The 21,001-nt window shown below is 39.5% G+C and overlaps 1 protein-coding gene across 1 annotated transcript in view; it reads right to left on the bottom strand.

The window, feature by feature from the left end:
• Positions 1-16,949, bottom strand: part of LOC108689589 — a 106,706-nt gene extending 89,757 nt beyond the window's left edge. Inside the window, exons 1-2 of the mRNA XM_018196443.1 lie at positions 16,748-16,949; positions 12,318-12,347 (exon numbers count right to left, since the gene is read on the bottom strand). Of these exons, the coding sequence (XP_018051932.1) occupies positions 12,318-12,347; positions 16,748-16,949 (232 nt within the window). The remainder of the gene's footprint in view (positions 1-12,317; positions 12,348-16,747) is intronic.
• Between the last annotated feature and the right edge of the window lie 4,052 nt (positions 16,950-21,001).

Genomic DNA, 21,001 nt, shown 5'->3' on the forward strand with positions numbered 1-21,001 from the left:
GGAAGGGAAAGGGAAAAAAACCGAGATACGATCTCTAATTGTTTGCGATCGGCCGCAAAACTCGACCGTTAAAACAACTGCATTGTAAACTCTCGACAGCTACAACATATATAATTGCAAAAGCACAAATATTTTCAAATAATGCATCAATTGTTAAAATTCTAGTCCAAACTTGTTGATACTAATTACTTAAAATCAGAATCTTTGTAAAGTTTGTAAATATTTTTGCAAAAAAATTTTATTTCAAGTTGGTCTAAATACTAGATACTAGTTAAAATTTTCAATCTGCCAGGAATTTTGACGCATACCAAGTGCGCCCATAAATACACGAGAGGCGAGAGAACTGAGTTACTAAGAGAACGACTTGGTAAGGCGATGACGTACTGGGACCATGTCGAGAATTGCGCAACTGATCGCTACGCGAGAACTTGAGATATATCGACATGTATATCGCGCGACTTTGTCGAAGATTGCAGCTGCCGCGAACACGCACAGCGTGGAGTCATACAATGCATATCGGTCGCCATGATCGGCCAAGCTTCGACCCTGTAATGATTCTCAGAATTTTCTCTAAAATTTTTTAAACGGGCGCTTTTTTGTACAAGATTTAGATACCTATTTTCTTTGATATAACAAATATATTAAATATCTCCCTGAGAAAGAAAAAATCTAGTTGCACGATTCTCTGATATGTGCTGAGAAATGCCATTCAAATAATTTTAAAGAAATTATATCTGATATAAATCGAATAATAATCGCAAGACTGTAATATTTATCTATAACACATCATTGCAATGAGCAAAAAATGGCGATGTCAGAATCTCTCATTTCCGGGCTCCAGAATTCCGTTCAAGAGATGCATATGTTCGAATCGATGCAATCAAATCGGGTGTGAAATATATATATCGTAATTGGATTTCACCGGAAATTACGGAGAGCGACCTACTTTGCGATATGCCACGGAAGGCACTGTGATTGCGGGCGAGGAAGAAAAAAGAAAGAAAGAAACGTGAGTATAGAAACTGCGTGGGCAATGTGTATCAGTCTTTATCGCGTCGCCCCATCGCTTTGGGTGGATAGACAACTTAGAGGTGTCCACTGCAGATCGTGATTGGCTCCCGGCTAAGGAAAAGTCTAGTGCTTAACGTGGAACTTTCTCCGTGTCGCGCTAGCGTTCGTGCGCCTATCCATTGCATTGCATTGCATTGCATTGCATTACATAGCATCGCGCAGAAACTCGGCCGAGTCCTTTCCGATCGTCCTCGCCGCGACCTCGTCCCGTAGGCGTGTATTACCACCTGCCACTCAATAATGATTGTATGTGGTTTTTATGTAACATTTTCTACATTTGTATTTTTGTCGTTTTCCGATCCGTAATATTACAGACGTAAATTTATTCCCTCACGGAGAAAAATGGACAGTTTTACAAATCTAATAAAAATATTCTGACTATTTTGTCGAACTTATGACAAACTTTACTTGTTCAAAAGTAATAAAATTTCAGAGGTATAAGGTAAAAAATACAATTATAGTAAATCCATTCAAATTGCTCTTGATCTTGCAGTAAAGTAAATCATATTATTCTCAAGACTTTTATATACTTGTATTTTTTGCGTGTACACAAAGAAAAAAATTTGTTCAATGAACTAAACACATTTAGTTGTTTGCAGATTTATTGCATTACATAGTTTGCACAACAAATTTTATTTAATTGAATTGCATCGTAATCTGCTTAGTATTGAACAGTTTGTTAAGCAAATTACGGTTAAATTCGATTAAATAAAATTTGAATTAATCAAATCTGCAAATAACTAAATTTGTTTAGTTAAACAAATTTTTTCTCAGTGCAGTAAATTTTGTTAGGCAAAAAATACTCGTTGACAAAGTAAATTCTATTTAGATGTAATTTATAGATTAAAAAATAGTAACAAATTGCAGTAGCATAAAATTTACTTTACAAAGTGTAAAAAATACTTTACAATATGGCTATACGATCACTCATTTAGAAAAATAAAAGTAAATTTTATATAAATAGGCACTATGTCCTTATACTTGATAATTTTATATAATTTACTAGAATTCTAGCGCATATTAATTTATATTTTTCTCCTTGCTTTTAAAATGGTTTATAAAAAAATTTAAAAAGATATTTAAAAATATAAAATCGTGCTAATTAGAAATTCATAACACCATCGAATATGATCAATAATTACAATGTACAAGTACAATGGCCGATATGGTTTTGTTCTATGCTGTCAGTGTTATCACATTCAGACTGATCCGGGAGAAAAATTTAGTTTAATGGTGGCGCGACGCCTCGACGGTCGCGAAACGGTGGTTTCATATCTTTCTGACAATACTCGTTTCATATTCGTTGAACTATGTAATGCAAGGAACGGAGATTAATAATTTGCAGTTTCCCACCCCGACATTATCGGAGCACGAGGCAGGCGGATCGCGAACATCGTGTACCGGCATGAAGAAAGAGAGAAAGAGAGCGAGCGAACAAGCGCGTTGTGTTCAGCAGCCGCGGCTGCTGCAGGGTCGACCGGTCACGATGGCTCGGGTAATGATAGCCTGCCCTCGCCTCATAATCAGTCCCCTATCTTAATTTATGTTTGCCCCTGCCCATCCGTCCTGTACGATTCGTCTTCTCTTCGATGTAGGTACCTGCTGCTCTTGCCGGCGCTGACTCTTTACTCCCGCTAATTTACCGTAATTCGACTGCGAGACAAGCCACGTACTTTTGATTCCGTCGCTGATTTGTTATGAGCACGTCGAACCGACCTGCGTCTGACCCTGCCTAGCCGCTTGTTCCCGCTTCCGATGATCATGTCGATGGGTATACTGCCGTGATTTATCTATGTTGCACTGTAGCTCTGTTAACGTATTTACTAACAGTCTCAATTGTCGAAAAATGTCGTTTATAACAATAACATTATTTACATAGACCAAGTATTGCCATTTTGTTTTTCAGTGATGAAGGATGAATCCGGAAGTTGACACTTTAGATGATCGCCATGATATCCTGCTTTCTCTGAAGATAGAGAAAGACGCAACGGAATCATAGACTCTGTTAAACTGTCATCTCATCTCATCTTTCTGCTACAAACAGAATGCTTGATCCATGTCGTTTTAATTAATTTGATGAAATATTAACTTATAAAAATCTAATACTAATCAATTTAACACTACAGTATAGTACAGCTATAGCCAATTTATTACTAAAAAAGACAACAATTACAATTAATATCATTCAGTATTGGCTGATATTAGATTTCTGTAAAGGTTCTCGCGTTCTCGGCGACCGGGCGCAACAATACGAGAGCGCACGGAACGATTCGCCGGCCGAGCACCTTCGCAGCCGCACGATCGAACGGTTGGATGATCAAAAACCAGTTCATAATCAGTTCAAGCGGAAAACCATGTGCAGCGGTGGCGACAGCGACGGCGAGAACGCCAGGTGCCGCGACTACGAGCTCACGTGGTGCACGCACGTGCGCTCCCACGTGTAAACAGACGCAACGACTTTGTCGTCGCTCCATTGGTAGTTACGGCGACCGATCTTGATCAGCGTCGATGCACTCGAACCGGCGAACCGTACCATATGTATGCACGATATGTATCCTTTGGTTGGGATATAATTGCAAGGTATCGGGCTCTCTCTTGACGGAGGTCTAGGTCTAGGAATCCATTGCCGCGCGGCATAAGCACTCGGGGCTGATATAGTCTAGTGCTCGCGAGGGTGCAACGTGTGGCCTCGTTACGTTAATGGCGTCATGCTCTGGCGCCCCACAGACTACTCTGCTGACCAGTCGACTCTGAACCGGCAATGCCGTCTACGAACGACTCGGAGAACCCGCTTGCCTCCGGGGAGACCGCCATGAAGATGTTGCGGCGTGTGCCAAATGCATACTTGCTCTCAATCAAACTGGTTAGAGAGGTTGCACGAGAATTATATGAAAAAGCAAAGAAAAAGTGACGGTGACGACGTGACGTACATACATTATTATGAACAATGAAAAATGTATGCTTCGATGAAACATGAAAAATTTTCTCAAATGTCATATATACTAATAATATACGATATAAATATTATAACATTAATCACAGATGTCGATTTCTAATTCTTCTATTAACGATTGATTAAGAATTGTGTCACTGACCGCGTTTCTTCTTTAAATCGCTAATGGAACGTCTGTCTTTAAGGACGCGAGAGTAAGCGTTGAGTAGTATGCGATTAGTAATCAGACTTCCAGACGAACCTGTTCGACTTCCGTCATTGGCGCTAATCAACTGGTAGTTCTTCAATTTATTAATAATAACAGGCTCTGATCAGAGAGATTCGCAGAAGAGAGAACTATGTACGTTCGTGTAAACGATGTACTTAATGTAGACATTCGCGTAATTATCAGGAGCGAATAATAGTCTTATTCGGGACACAGCGAAGACATCTTCGCTTTGACGCGCCATGTGAAGATCATTCGCTCGAGGTATTCAAAATCAAAGTATTCAGTAATCTTCTTTTTGAGGCTCGCGATATACGAGTATTATTTCTAATTTATTTCAAAATTTATTTATTAACCCTTCATTACTTGCGCATTAAGAACACCTCGACCATATAAATTTGCTAAATATATGAATGTTGTTTTTAACATTTTATTATATTTATAATTGTTTAACATAAATATAGTAGAGAGCGCCTAGAATTGATCAAAGTTAGATGTTTCGAATAATATAATATTCTTGGATGAATTTAATTCTCCTCATGAATTTAATTTATTTCAAATGTGAACCATCTGTGCGCCGAAACGGATATTTAAACACAATCAATCTGAAATGCTAATAATCGCGAGCCGAAACATTCGCGTGTATATATATCCCTTCCCCCTATTTCGAATAAGAAATTTTTATTGCGAAAAATATTATCTCAGCCGAGATTCGAATCTGGGACCTCTCGATTTTCCGAGGTGAGTCTTAACCAGCTCAACGTTAATTGTTTAACAATTAAACAAAATTTGTATTTAACTTTATCTGAAGAATGTACTGAATATTATCTATTTATATTTAATAATAAATCACAATAATAAAAATAAATCAAAGAAAATAAAACTTGAGAAAATAATAAAACATAATACTGGGAGTGTTAAAAACATGCGAGTAATTATTAAAAAAAAAATCCCGCAAATAATGTAAGGTTAAACGCGCATGAAGTCCAGAAAGTTAAGGGTCTTACAATGTCGAATGAGGAAAATGTTGAACTTGGGCAAGTTATTTCTAGAGTCCGCAGAAACCATTAGCATTCACGAGCATCCCGATAATTATTAATCTCTCGTCCGTGAGCGAATGTATCTCCAGGAACACGGGACGCCGATCTCGCCTCGTAGAGTCCTCGTAGCGATCGTTTTATCTTCTTGCGCCCGATAATGATCGAAGTGCTAGGCAGACGTGCGAGAGAAATTCTCCATCGAGACTTTTTGCTCGCTCGTTAAAAATGGCACGCAATAAAAGACCTATGAACACGACTACCGAATAACCTTACGCATGATCAAACCTCCACCCACTATAGTTCGTCAATATTTACGCACGTATGCATATACCGCCCATGTCCTCTCTTGAGCATTCATTTTTCTTTTCTCTTTTCGTGCAGAAAACAGATATAATTATATAATTTTTTCATTTTTACACGTCTATGTCTTGAGAGGTTTTACACACTCAATAGTTCATCAATATTCTTATAAAGCTAATACAATTTATATGAAAACATCTCATTTGTATAGATTAATTAATTTTCTTCTTTTATATAAAATCTAAAGTTCAAATTGACTAAAAAAACTGAGAGTAACTCATTCATTTAGAAAATTTGGCTCCAATATATTCCGAAAAAAAAAAAACCTAAAACGGCAACAATAATGGGATTTGATGCATAAGTAAAAGCGGCATGAAACCGTTAAAATACGACACGCATTTTCAATAGCGAACGTGCATTCAGGTTTGTTCACCAGCCGGTTGATCTCGCAACTGCACTTCCTCCGACTGTTTGCGCAAGTATCTACGTACTACTCGGTACTCGAGCATTACGAGCCGGCGTTTGCATTGGCGGGGAAGCAGGTACCGGTCGTGGCTACGTGTGCACGCGTTCATAGGCACACACAGATACGTGACCACAAAGCTATATAACATAAGTTAAACGAAGGCTACTCACTCGGAAGAACCCGGGAAGGGGTTCGAATTAAGTGAGGTCTTACACCTCAAGAAATGAATATCCCGCCGGTAAGCAATCCCACAGATGATGCGGAACCACGGCGGAAATAATTATCACTATGGAAAGCATGCACAAATAAAACCACCGTGTGAAAAGCACCCATTGCTCGCAACTAACTTTTTGCAATTCTCTTTTTCTTCTCGAAATAGATTGCGGATTTATATTGGTACTATGATGGAAAACTATTAGTATCCAACAAAGTGCATCTTGGCAACGTGCACGAAACCTAAAAAATACAATTACTCTTACATGTAATTTCTTTTTCCTTGAAAATTTATGATAGCTGACGTATCTATTTCTACCATCTGGGGCCACTCCTTCGCACGTATGTCGCGCAAATAGACGCGTCGCGAAAGGTTACAATCATCAAAACGCAACGAGAATTCGGTCTCGATGACCGGCATGCACTTACGATGATACCGTTACACAGAGCAGCCACACCCTTGTCTGTGTACAAGGATACGTGCATCGTCGATACGCGGCGGACTATACATATATACGATATATACACCTGGAGTTGTACTGATTCTATCTCCAACGTCCCAACATAGTACGGTCGCAGAGGAGAGGAGGAAGTCGCGAAACGGAATCTCAGGTGAAACCACCTCCGCATAATCTCACAGATCCATTTAGATTCGAGATCTTAATTTTCCGCGCGAAGAAATTAACCATCGATGATTTGTTGCAATCGAGATACTTTACACGATTAACAGATATTAAGGAACTTGCTCGTAAAAATAACGCGTAAAATATTACATCAAACGACACGAGCACAGACATATACATATAAATATAAATGTTGATATTCTATAATCGACGTTAATAGTATCTACAAATTCCAATTGAGCAACGTTCGTCCTGTCGACACACACATAAACACAAACACACACACACACACACATTCTTCGATACTTGCACATTCTCGATATTGAAATATCGAGACGTGTGGATAGCTTGGTCGGGAATTATGTGATCGCCAACTAAAAGTTCGCGCGATCGGCAGAAAAGCCTTTCTCGATTTCTTCGTTAGGACGGATGTATGGTTTGTGTATGCATTGCGTATTATATGTAACTCGCCTCGCCTCTTCTCTCCCTGCTCGCTTTCCCCGCGATCGTCATTAAACCAACTGCTTGAGACAACTGGCGCTGATTATTTAGCAATACAAATCATTCTCCGAGTGCGTACCACCCCTCCCCCTCCTCTCCCCCTCTCTCCTTCTCTTTCTCTCTCTCATTCTTCGTCTTTCTCATTTTGTTAAACGAGTTCTCGCGTGCGCGGGCGTGGTACTGCACGTACTACTTATGCGAAAGGCGAATAAAACACACATACACATACAAGAGCACATACACGGTTCTCTCGAGCGGCATGTGCATCAGATACCAGACGGTAGAAACAGTTTTGTTGATTAGCAGGCTCGTTCGAACCAGCCGTATTACTTTGTCGCATCGCCAAGGAATGTTCTCACCGGCAAGCTATAAGTATCCCACGTCGTAAAATGTTGATGTATCGTGCGAAAATACGATAGATTTTAAAAGATAACTAATAGAATGTACAAATGAATTCTGAGCAAATTTTAAATTTTGCATTAATTTCTTTACTCATTGACGCGTACAATCCGCAAAAGTTTGTACTCTTTAAAATCTTTGGAGTGGAATCCAATTCTAAAGAGTGAAATCTCACTTTTAATTATAAAAAATTGATTTAAAAATTGATGAAATTAAGCCTCTTTTTCAAAACTAACTCTTTAGAATTAGATTCCACTCTAAAGATTTTAAAGAGTAATGACTCGATTCAATTGAGAATTCTTTAAAGATATTTCTATTCCACTTTGAATCCTTTCAATGAAAAGAACAAAGAAAAAAAACGAGAATCATAAAAATGATAACGCGCGACATATAAATCCGTATCCGCTCGTATTTCTCGGCTTGCTCATCTTGTGATAAAATATTTCCGAGGGAGCTATCGATTACACCGTTCCGGAATCCCTCGTGGCTGCCGTACGCAATTAATAAATATCGCCTGGTACAATTTACGCGTTACATCGTTAATCACGCGCGCGCGTTCGCGCTCGGATATCGCCGATACTGCCTGTTTTCCGGACGAGGCAGGTGGAGAATCGATAACAGAGATGCATTAGAATATTATGACCTTTCAAAGTGCATTCGGTGATTCACCGCGGGAGCTGCGATAGCGCGTTATCGCCGCGACTACTCGCGGCGCGGGTCGATGTTATCGCACCGCTATACTCTCGGCTAATCGAGACAAGCGAGAAGGGGAGAAAAGGAAGAAGCAGGGTGCTGACCTCGCTTCCTGAATCGTTCAGGGCGGTGGCATCTCTCCGAGGAGGCTCGACGAATGCGGAAAGCGCTGTGCAGGTACTTCGTGATTGCGCCAGTATTCGTGCAATCAAATCAACTAGATAATCTTTGATTTCTGCCGACAAACGTCAGCTCGTTAAGCTATTCTTCATCGTCATGTATTATTCGAATTCAAAAACAACTACGATACGTGCCAGACACGATCTATATTTTCACATTTAAATTTCACATATTATCTATGTATGTAATTAATTAATTCTAGTTTACGTTTTTATTAGATCTGTTTTAAATTCAAGTGGCAATATAGAAAGCCTATTTTATAATTCTATTTCGACTCCAACATGATAAAACATTATTCATTTTTAATAAGTTTCGAAATAAAATTGTAACAAACAATCTTAATTGGATCTCACTAATCTTCAGATCAAAGATAAAAACTGTACTCAATTCTATTTTCTGCAAAGTGAGAAAAAATTATACATTATACATTATAACGAAACGATGAAATTTGTACGGATCTAGATTTCAATGCAGCACCATTTTATATCGAGAACCTGGGAAGTCACGTATTTAAATTATAATCCAGAGCGAAGGAGTATTAATCTTAATAATGATCAAATCTCGCAATACATAATTTTCGCGCTGTTACATTTTTCGCGTCACGTAATTCGTACATTCCTCTTTCTTTTTCTCATTTTCTTTTATAAAACACCTTAAGCATGAACGAGAAAATTGCGCGAATAGGTCAAAGTAACCGCTGCGTTGGATCGTGATTTGAAGTAATCTCGGTACGGATCGGCTGATACCGCAACCGGATGCTATCGTGTCGCCGACTCTCCGCGCGTTCAGCAAAAATCCGCGCGCCTCAATGTCATTATCCCAAACGAGATAACGCCGCATCACCCCCCGACTGGTGAGTCTCCACCGGCATACAGGGGCGAATGCTTCCATCGGTAGGCGAGGTATGCGGTCTTACGCTGCGCGTGTAAGCGCACTCGCGAACGCGTGCACTCGCGAAGAGCCGCATTATCGTAGGATTACGTAAGCGGTATACGATCGTGCTTGTATTACGCTATAATTAGGATCGGCTGGCCGACCATCGTAACGAGTATAGATACACACAGATATACACGGGCACGCGTACATACGAGTATGAGTGCGACGTTACTTACGGCGCATAATCCGCGCCGTATTAATAACCGACGATAAACGTTAACGTGCATCGCAGTCCGAGTCTCTCCCAGGACTCGAGAAGAGGAACTTAAACTGTCGCGGCGCGGATGCCGCTGCCGAGGATGGATCTCGATAGCGCGGGATTAGAGAACGCTTTTTGAAGGGAGAGATCACATAGAGCACGCTTTCCGTTTGCGTTATCAAAACACGGCTTGGTCTCCCACGACGAGCCGGCCGCACGATCGAAATATTTGAAATTCTGCGCGAAGTTCATAGCTTTTATATCGTTGCCGTGAACTGTTGGACTCTAAAACGATTCGGATATTAAAGCGAGCAGCCGCGATTGCTTGCTGCAGGTTGCGGCATTTTTTTTTCTAAATGTCCGCGTAATCGTCCGACATTAAGAAAAGCAAACTGGTTTTGCGTGTTTCCATCGAACGAACGTTTGACCGGCGCACGACTTACTTATCTTTAGCCTCGATCTTGCAAGCAAGCTGAAAAATCGCGGAAAGGTATATACTATGTAAGCGCATGTGGGAGATACATTGCATTGTACGTTGATGTTCGAATATAGTTCTGCAGATATGAAGTCTCGTTGATCAATGTCTTACGAATAATGATAATTTTTCTGAAAAAGACATTTTTCATGGACACAAATTGTTGCTGATTATTATACTGAAAAAAATTTCTTATTGAAAATTGACGAATCAGAATTTTCTGGTCAAATTTAGAATTCTAATTGAAATAATCGGAATTCCAGATGATACAATATTTCTGGTAAAATCTATTGGAATTCTTATTTATCAGAATAATTATATCAGAATTCTAATTATCTCAACTAGAATTTTAGTAGATCATTCTAATTCGTCCATTTTCCGATCAGAATTACTTATTTTTCCAAGTGTAAATATGCATTAATTAAATGATTTAAAATACATCGATAAATATTAAAACTTGTTAAATAATTAAAAATTTTAATTAATTTAAAATTTAATTAGTTTAAGATCTTTTACTTTGTAAAAAATATTTTTAATTCTTTTTGCGCGAACATTAAAATTAAAAAGTAAGTGTAAAAACGGCGGTTATTGCTATGTCTCGTAATTCCTGATTAAGCGCTGCTAAATGAATACGCTTACTAAATTAGTGATTACGAGTAGACGCGGCGGCGCAGACGAAAATCAAGATCTCGCCGTGCTCATTCCCGACGTGCGTTTGATTAATACCCAGATGTAATTACGCACTGCTTCGGGGGAAGGACGGATGCGAGAGAAGAGGGCAACCTTCTTCACGTTGTGCGTACCTCTCGTCGGACTATGTGGGAGGAAGGTGAGAACAGAGATGAAACACTTTGTAGGAAGCAAGAGAAGATGGAACCAGAGAAAAGAAATGAGAAGAAAAGACGAAAAGACGAGAGAAAGGGAGACAGCAGAGAAGCTCCGTCGAGCTGCCGACGAAACGAAATCCTGACAGATTTCATCGTGGGCTGACGTAAACAATTTGCGAATGTAAATACCTGTTGAATATTGAGCGTGCTGGCAGGGCCCACGGGGCCCCACGCCGGGGCCCCCAACACCTTGCGATCGTTTACCCTTTAAACTCGTGATTACCATCCAGCATCGTCTCCCACCTACCGCGGCGAGGCGTGTAAGTCATCGGCATAAATTATACGTGAACATCGCGCGGCGATGCTGGGGATCCTCCTCGCCACTTCGTCGAGAAGGAGGTATTCTTCGGCTCTAACCGTCTGGATTCGCGCGTGTAAAGAGTCACAAAGTAGAAAATGATCGAGACATCCTTGACATGCGCGGGATCGCTCTTAAAAAAAAAAAAATCAATGAATCGATGCTAATATTTCACACGTTCACAAGAATTAAAAGCTTCTTTCATTATCAACGCGACACGAGTCTTAGCTGATAGTTAAGTGAATTAAAGGCTGATACGAATTTAATTCAATAAATGAAAAGGCTGATTAAATTACAAAATTGCAATCTCCTGCGGTATTATCGCCTATCCAATTAACATTTGTACGTTAATATCGAAGATGTGCACTTTAGATCGTTTATCGCTTTATGGATTTAGGGCAATAAAACTCGGTGGCTCGTGTAGCATCTCGCCCGATTAATAAGTTCGTAGGGGCGCGACGCTTATCAACTTATCAACGATTAAATCAGTCAGATGATTCCACATCGTGGCTTCGGAACATGGAGGCAGCGGGTAAGAACGTGTGTCGAGATAATTGGTGATCTCTCGATCGATCTCGATGCTGATAAGCGGCAACCGACATTTCAGATAACTTTCTCGCTTCCACTGCATTTAATTATCATCATCGATTATAACGGGAACGCAGTGCGTATCGCTAACGGTTCGTGATAAACGCTTATCCAAACGCTACGCAATGCTCGTTCGTGTATTTTCCGCGCGCGTGACTTTTCTGCGATCATTCCCGCGTGCGTACGGCCTAATCCCAGTACTGTGTCAAGGGAAACGTCTCCGCACGTCATAAAACTGGATCACCCGTCGTGTAAGATTGTAACTGTATGAGAAACAAAAGCTCACTCACCATCCTGGTTCATTCCGTGGCCACCATCATCTATTTGAAACAGAAAAAGAAAATTAAGATGTAAATTGAAATCTCGAGAGATGTAATCGAGATTAGTATTAAATCATGTGTATATTTAAAGAAACAATGCAAAAAATGGCATTTATTTGTTTGCGCTTGTGTTGTTTGATCGCGTGTTAATTGAAACGTTACAACTTGTAATCATGTGTCGTTCTCTGAATTGTAATTAGTGTTCTCAACGAAGCAGTACTTCTAGAGAGCAAAAGTAATAAAGTATATTCTAATACAAAGTAAGGAGACACTAATAACATTCCTGAACTTTATTTGAAAATATAATGTACTATGCATACCGTCAATAAATATATATATATGAATAACATTGCGTAATGTTGCAAGAATTTTTTTCATTTCCGACACATCTAAGAATATAAATTTATCAAAAACGGAAGCCTTGCAGTACATCCAGCAACTTCTCCGATAGGATATCACGAGAAAGCAGACGAATGCACCTCGCGAAGATTCAACATCACACATTGCTGCGGATCATGACGATTCGCAACGCGCCAGCGATAGCAACCTGTACGGCAACCTATTTGTACTACGGACTTGGTATCGCGCGATCGCGCAGTGTTCCTTTATTTAACCCCATAAATAACCACTGCTATCTCACCCCGAATGTTCTTCTATAGGCAACGGACAACAACGTATACGTGTGCATACAGTAAAACGCATTTCGCACACGGTGCGAAATATATTAGATGCTGCCAGTCATTCTGGTGTTGCGCGAGTCTGCCGCGATGGGAATCCCCATAAGCGATTCGTGCGTCCATCCAGCGGAAAGAATAACTTTTGCGAGGAGATTAAAGCATGGTATGTGTTACTCGTTCGATAATGGCTCGCACGTTTAATCCCCCTTCAAGATACATGACTTCAAACAGTTTAAACTACATTGGAAAAAAATTATTAAACTAAATCTTAGTACATATTTCTTTGAATAGTATTGAGCAAACATTTACTTATAGTAAATAAGTATTTACCCAATAAAAAAATGATAATTAATTAATGATTCTTGTATCGAATAATATAAATATGTTTACATTTAAATATTTACTTGGCATTATTTAAATAAATATTTATTAAAATTTAGTATTTTAATAAATATTTATTAAAATTTAGTATTTTTTTTAGTATATAATATTTTTTTCTAATACATCAGTTTTCTAATACATCAGTTTGCTATTATGCATTTGTTTATATTTTATCTACGATACGAGATGCACAATATGAATAATTGATGCGATGGAAAGAGCTGCATATGCAAATAATTACAAATATATTCCGTGAGAAACGTAGGCAGTAATTAACAGCCATATTATTTCTTGTAACATTGCATTCTTGAATATCACCGTATCGTATTTTCATATTCGTATATTAATATATACGAATATTGCTAAATAAATCGCTTGGCGCACCAAGTAGTCAAACATACCGAGCGACCCGCACGTCTTACGCAATGTGTCCAGATTGACGTCTAATATATCGGAGAAAGGCATAAGTTTTGGTAGATTTTTTTTTACGAGATAATTCAGAGAAAATGAAATGTTCGCTAAATTCAGACGGTTGGAACCTTTCACGCCCAGTTTTACTTTTAGATAACCACTTTCTTTTCGTAGCAGTTCTGAAAAAAACCATCTCATTACGCTCTCCGCGGTATCGTTATACAGCCGACAGTAAATCTGAGACTTTTCGATTATCGAATAACGGACAATCCGGGTATAAATGAAACAGCGATTAGTCACGACTGCGAAATCGAAACAAAACGGACCGGATGGACCGATCTCTCGCGATGAAAGGTGTACGAAATAATTATTACGTCGTAAGGTCAATAAACCATATAATTCACTATGGTTCGCATTGCGTGTTCTATACATGACACGCACGCAGGTGGCTATTAATTACAAATTAATTCCATTGCGTGGTTACGCACCATTAGAGATAATCGAAATCCGTTATGCATTGCTTAGCGATTGCTTTAGCGACGCATAATTTCAAAGGTGCAATTAAAAGTAAATTTGTTCTGCAAGCAACGAGAATCAGAAGTAGAGACTACAAACACGAGAGTTATATGCAGAAACTTAATATTGTTCGCTATAGTTCATTAATATGAAATAATGATGTACGTATGAGAGTTGGATACGCGTGTGGCCCTAAAATTGATCCGCGGATCTCTCTTTATCAAATACGTTGATATCATTAGATTTAACGATCCCTGTTGACTCTCTCTTTCTCTTCTTCCCTTTCTTTCTTTCCTGGTCTCGTGGCTCATGCCGCGTCACTGGCTGCTGCCACGGCGGCTGCCTTTCATCTTCCTTAACCAGCGCCACTCTCTACCATCATGCACACATTCATTTATGAAGACGAGAAGAACGAAGGAAGACAACGAGCTTCTACATCAACGCAACCAACCGTTGGCTGGAAGACACTACCGCTTCGAAGATGATCCTGCACGTGCACGCATGGATACATTAGGATCATAAGCTTGTATGTATTCAAAAATATATCTATGTGACGATCGCCCACCAAAGAAGAAACTATCGTTTCTAAAATAATCCTGCCGTGTCTGTGTCAGGCGCGTATGTACCTGTGTATCTGGAAAGATCTCTGCGCGATGCACCGAGCAAGTTCAGCTAACTCGATTGTTCCGTACGAAACAAGGAGCTCTTTCACGTGAGAGTCTCGTTCCGGCGGTCTTTGATGGAGAAATCATCGTTTGCAATGTCTTCCAGTACGTAATATCACTCCATCGGATGTATGGATTTAATCCGTCGGCGGTATAGGATTTAATAAGCTTGCGGTTTATAGCGAAATAATGATGACAAACAGTAGGAAGCCAACGGGAGCGGGAATAGATTTTTGAATATTTAATGCTTTCAAGTGCAATTCGCAACTTCGAGAATATTAATGATTTAGAAATTAATAGATTTAATAGAAACAATTAGAAATTAAAAGATTTAATAGAAATAATTCTAACATCAAGTACGATAGAGAAACGTGTCAAAGTTAGATGTTTCGAATAATATATTCTTTATTAAATCAATTTATTTCATATATGATTGCGCGCCGAATTTATAACTTTCGGATTATCAATACAATTAGGAAACGCTAATAATCTCCCCTAAATTAAATTTAAAAACCTATAAAGAATTTATTGCGAAAAATATTATCTCAGCCAGAATTCGAAATAATTATATTTTTTATTAAAATACAGATTTTAGTGCTTAATAATATTAAATGCAAATTTTTGCAAATATATTCTTTCATTTTATAAACTGCTAAGACAATATTTTCCGCAATAAATTATTTACAGATGTTTAAGATGCTTATTAGCATCACATGAATGAACGATCAAATTTGTGAATCTAGATTAAGATATTAATTTAGTTTGTGCGATTCAAGTCCGACTAACTATATTGGCGCGCAGTTTATATATCCATTTTGACTGAAAATAGGATATTATTTCTTTTAATTGATTTGTTCTCATCGGCCTAATTTCGATATGTATAATTAATGCTCATGTATAGAATTCGCGAGCAATTTACGGATTTCTCCTAAGAGATGTCAAAATAAATACGCCTATTTCAAACGATAAATATAATTACGAAATAATTAATATGATCTAGATGAAATTATCATCACAATTTAAAATGTCCAGCAAACTTCGTGTTTTTGAAATCCATTTGATTGATCAGATCTCTCATCGTAAGGCACATGCGCGTGATGTCGAGAATTTTGCGCGATTGCGAGAGAGCCGGAAAGCGCATTCGACGGATTCCAGAATTCCAACTTGACTCAGCGAACGTGATGCATCGTCATCGCGTGCGCATAAGTCGCCAGTAATAGAAGCGTCGCCGCTCGCGGACGAAGATTTATCGCCGGTATTTCGCGAGGCACGTGCCTGCACTTTTTTACGACTGTACGACATTCCTATCAGCTGTGCACTGTGTACGACATTCCTATCAGCTGTGCTCGCATTTAAGCCACACCATTCGCTCGCTAAACGTCGATTGACGCGTTGTCTTGTTCTTGATGTCAGGGTAATCATTGAGCGCGATATCGAAAGGCAGACTAATTATTGGTTAGTATATCGCGTATATCGAGCTAGTCAAGAATTTATCTGATACTGGTTGATAATACGAAAAGAATAACGGTTGCAGTAACATTTTACGTTAATCATTACGTTGGATAATAAAAAGTTATAACTATTAATAAATGTTAATTATCACAAGAACTGATCATATTACTTTATTATTTATTGTGAAAAGGATACTTTTTTAAGATCAAAAAGAATTGTCTATTATTACCAACTTCTTGTGATAATCATCTTAGCATTTTACGTAATAAACAAAATGGATTCGTAAGAAGAAACATACGTTTTTTCTTGGAGTCCTCATGCATACCTCCGGGTGTCGCAGCGCCGTGATTATGATGATGAAGGGCTAGAGGGTCCTGGGGATGCGGGTGAATGGCGGCTAAGGCACTTCCGGCTGGGTCACCCGGATTGACCCCGACTCCGACCCCCAGGTGTAGAGCACCATGCTGCGTCGCGTGTGCCGGAAGCTCCATGCTGATCATAGCACGCCACCCTTCTTCCAACCCTCTCCTCCCGCCACCCTCCTCTATCTCGGACAACACCTCGCCGAGTTGGACGAGGCGTCCGTTCAACTCCTCGTCGCCTTCTAAAAAGAAATAAAAATTCGATAACCTGAAAAAAATATTTAATTTTCTCTATAAAATAAACTCAGTTAAAATGGCCATAGGATTTCAAAATTACTACAAAAATGCTCTATTTTAGCAATTATTAGAGAAATTACAATCTATGGTCATCTATCCTTTAAAGCCATAATAGTCAAGTTTATTATCCTAAAGAAAAATTTAAAACTCTTGAGTAATTCGTCGTGATCATCATTGCGCAAATGAAGTTAGGAATGTGCAATTTTCGAAATTGTGCATCGCAACTGCGATTTTCCTTAAAAATCAAAAGTAAATGCATATATTTGTTCAACTACCTATTTCTGTTGCATTAAAAATCTTTGGTAAGTTCAGAGCAGCGACAGCTGAATAATAAAAAATATTAATTGATAGAACGCAGCAAATACAAAAACGTTTGTTTTTCTTTTAGTGTAATAGCATTGAAAAATCCGTAATAAAATTCGGAATACATACGTTTTCAAAGAAAAAAATCCTTTATGAAAATTATATCGATTTCTTATTGTACGTTAGTCGAACTGTTTGCAGCAAGACGTAAAAGAATTAAAGAACAAGTATAGAATATTAATTGTAAATTAATTGTAAATTAATTGTAATTGATTTTAAATTATATGCGATTTCGCGATTAAAAGGTCAACAGATTCAAGAACAAAAAAATCCCGACGCTTGCGATATATCGCAAAATCGTACTGTAAATGGAATCTGTGCCTTCAAGTTTCCGCTGAGCAACGAGTACGGATTTTTCGGTCAGTGACTCGTGGTCGAATCAATGGTGCAAGAATACCGTAGACAAAGTCTCAAGCTGATCTAGGCGTAGACTTCTACCGCGGATCGGCGAGAGAGCCCCACGCGGCAGGCGGGATCACAAAAATAAGTCTCGGTGGTCCAACCGCGGTGGAATTGCCTTTGCCACGCTTTTTACGCGCGGAGTAGATAATTTCTTCGTTCCTTTCTACGTAATGGCCTGGCCGGGTGATCTTTTTTGCTTATTACGTCGAGAGGAGGCCGCCGCAGAGAGCGAACGACACACCAACGACGGCTAGGTTGGAAGACTATACAGGAGGCAAGGTGAGACCTCTCGGATGAATGAAAGGATGAATGGAGCATAATTTCGTCCACACTGTCGGCGACGTTTACCTATTGGCCCGTTCTTCCATTTCGGCGACGGTGAGCGTATTGTCTAGATTCGGACAGCTTCTCGCGACGCGCGTTGCAGCTGCTATGGTAAAAAAAATGAAGAGTATATCGTTGGCCAACTGCGAGTTGGAAACGCAAGCCTCTGTCTTAGATTACAGTGATCTATTTGTCAAACTCTTTTATCAAGATATTCAGCAATATTTCCTCTGTCGTAAAATGCACGATCACCTGCTAAATTTTATAGTGGCTATCATTAATCACGGTGATATCTCTATTTCGACGATATAAAAGTCGTGCGTTATAAGAGAGTGAAGCGATGTATAAGTCGAGATATTCGCACTCGACTCGATAGCGTATATCTATGTTATCTCCGCTGCATTCCGCGAATACATAATGTAAGCGTTCGGTAAAAAAATGTCAATATAGCTTCTTCCTGTTCTCGCGGACGTCCATTACATTGCCTTGCAAGGGGAAAGAGACTTTGAGAGTCGGTAGCAACCGTCAGATATACCAATCGTCATCGGGCGGCCATCCGTGAAATTTGAAACTGCTCCCGCGTTCCGCCGTTTTACATCGCGAAACACGCGGATCTCATAATGCGTGGGAGTGAGACTGGGAACGGTTATCGTCTGCGGTCAACGACTGTCCAGCGCGCAGCAAGCGTACCGTCTTTGTATTCTCGACGATTAAAATCTCGACAGGTTCTAATTTGCTTAAGGAAGTCGGTCGTATTCGAAACGTGAATCTCTTCTAAGGGAAAGTCGTTGCGTTCTGCTATATATAAAATAATAGATTTGCAGTTTTTGAAAATTAATGTAACTTATACAATGTGTAAATTGTACACAAAAGGGTAAATCTACAAAGCGTGTGAAAATAAGTATGTCTATCTTATTTGCACCAGATTCCGCGAAAATGCTCAACAATTTACTCCTCGAGGTATCACTTCGCGGAGTTTCAATCTAGCTAAATCATACGCCACTTTAATTCCAATAGTGAGAGCTTGAAGTGTCAATTTTAACTCGACAAAAAAGTGAAACGGATCTGCAGGAGGAAAACGTTAAAATTGCGTTCTCAATTTCCCAACCGTAACATTTTCCCGTAACAAGAAAGACCAGAACGAGGATCCGTTTTCTATTTACATCGACGTTCAGATTATCGGCAATGGGAACGCGAGGGATGATTGTTTAACGTCGTAGTTTCCTAGCGAAGTCCGCTCTTCTCTTGCGGACTCGTGCTACCAGCGTGCAGAGCTCTCCCTAATGGAGGATGGAATGTAGCGAGGCTACACCGTGGCGAGTAAACGTCGGTTAAGAGAAGGCAGACGATGATCGTTTGGCTAGAGGGTGGCGGTGAAACGGTCAGCGACTTAGGCCATGAACGACCTTAAGTAAAGTAAAGTGGGTGAGTTGTAGACGGCCAAAGTACGCGTAAAGACTAGCCTTAGAAAGAGAGACTTATCCCTATAAACCGTGGGAGTCGGCCACCAGCGCTTCTCCAACCGACCTGCACGGCATATACGCACTCGCTAAAACCATTGTTTACGGCCCCTCTGAACGCCCGCGTACTTTACTAACGAGGCCCTCTCATGAGGCCCCGCAATGGAACTGAACCAACGCGCCGGCTACTCTGTATGTCTTAAGGACGAAGGTTACTGTCGGATGTAGAAAACGCTGCGCTGCACCATCCTGAAAACTATTCGTAGCTGGAACCCAGAACGAACCTGCGTTTGCATACGCGATCGGTATGCATCTCGCGTGTGGTCGCCAATATAAATAACTGACCATCGATCTGTTTCTTCAAACAGAAGAAACTCTCTTTCAATTAGAGCATCAGTGAGTGGTTGGTTAAAGAAATATCATTAAATAATTCAGTTTAATCAAATAGCTTTCTTCTTCGATTAAATACTATCTTGATATTAACAATAGCTAATTATTTTTTATGTATCTCGCTTTCACTTGAGAGACTTTGCAATCGATAAAACCGCATCGAATGACCATGTTGAAATAACTTACTAAAACATTCAATTCGCCAGATGTCCTTTCGATTATTCAAAGAGGAGAAACTAAAAGACGATCCATGTGGCACTGAAAGAATTTGAATAATTACCAAATATTGAGTAAAATAATTCTGATCGAATATTCGATTAATATAAAGTAATTTTAGTTTTCTAAAATATTTAGTAAGTACATTACCAAATATATAGCTAATCATTTGGTAATACTTACCAAATATTTAGGGAAATAAAATTACTTTTGATTATATTATTATAATCAAATATTTGATTGGAATTATTTCACTCAACATTTGGTAGCTGTTACCAAACTCTTTTTCAGTGTAAATCTCTTACATAAACAGTAATAGTTCGAGGCCGGCTGACAGTTAATCGTCTAGTCGAAGGAGCTCATGCTGACGAAACGTGCACCTTCTATCTCTACTCTTCTGCCTTCGCTTCAGCGTCGATATCCCAACTGGTTGGTAATGGCGGTGCTCTCGAGACTTAACAACGCGTGACAATATGCATCAAGGAATTGCTCGAGCGCGGAACAACTCCAGTCCTTTCTCTCTGTCTTTCTTTCTTTCTTTCTCTCTCGGTTTCCGTAAAGTGAAGTCTACACCTACGAAGAACAGGCGTAGGTGCGTATATTCTCCACCGTGTGCGCGCTCTTCATGACGGGACAGCTACGTGAGAGAAGCTGCGAAACGCGCTCGGCTTCGAACTCTCACAGATAAAAACATCGATACATTATGCAACTCCTCGGTTCATAAACGAACACTACCAC

The sequence above is a fragment of the Atta colombica genome, unplaced genomic scaffold, assembly GCF_001594045.1.
Source record: "Atta colombica isolate Treedump-2 unplaced genomic scaffold, Acol1.0 scaffold27, whole genome shotgun sequence".
Lineage (NCBI taxonomy): Eukaryota > Metazoa > Arthropoda > Insecta > Hymenoptera > Formicidae > Atta > Atta colombica.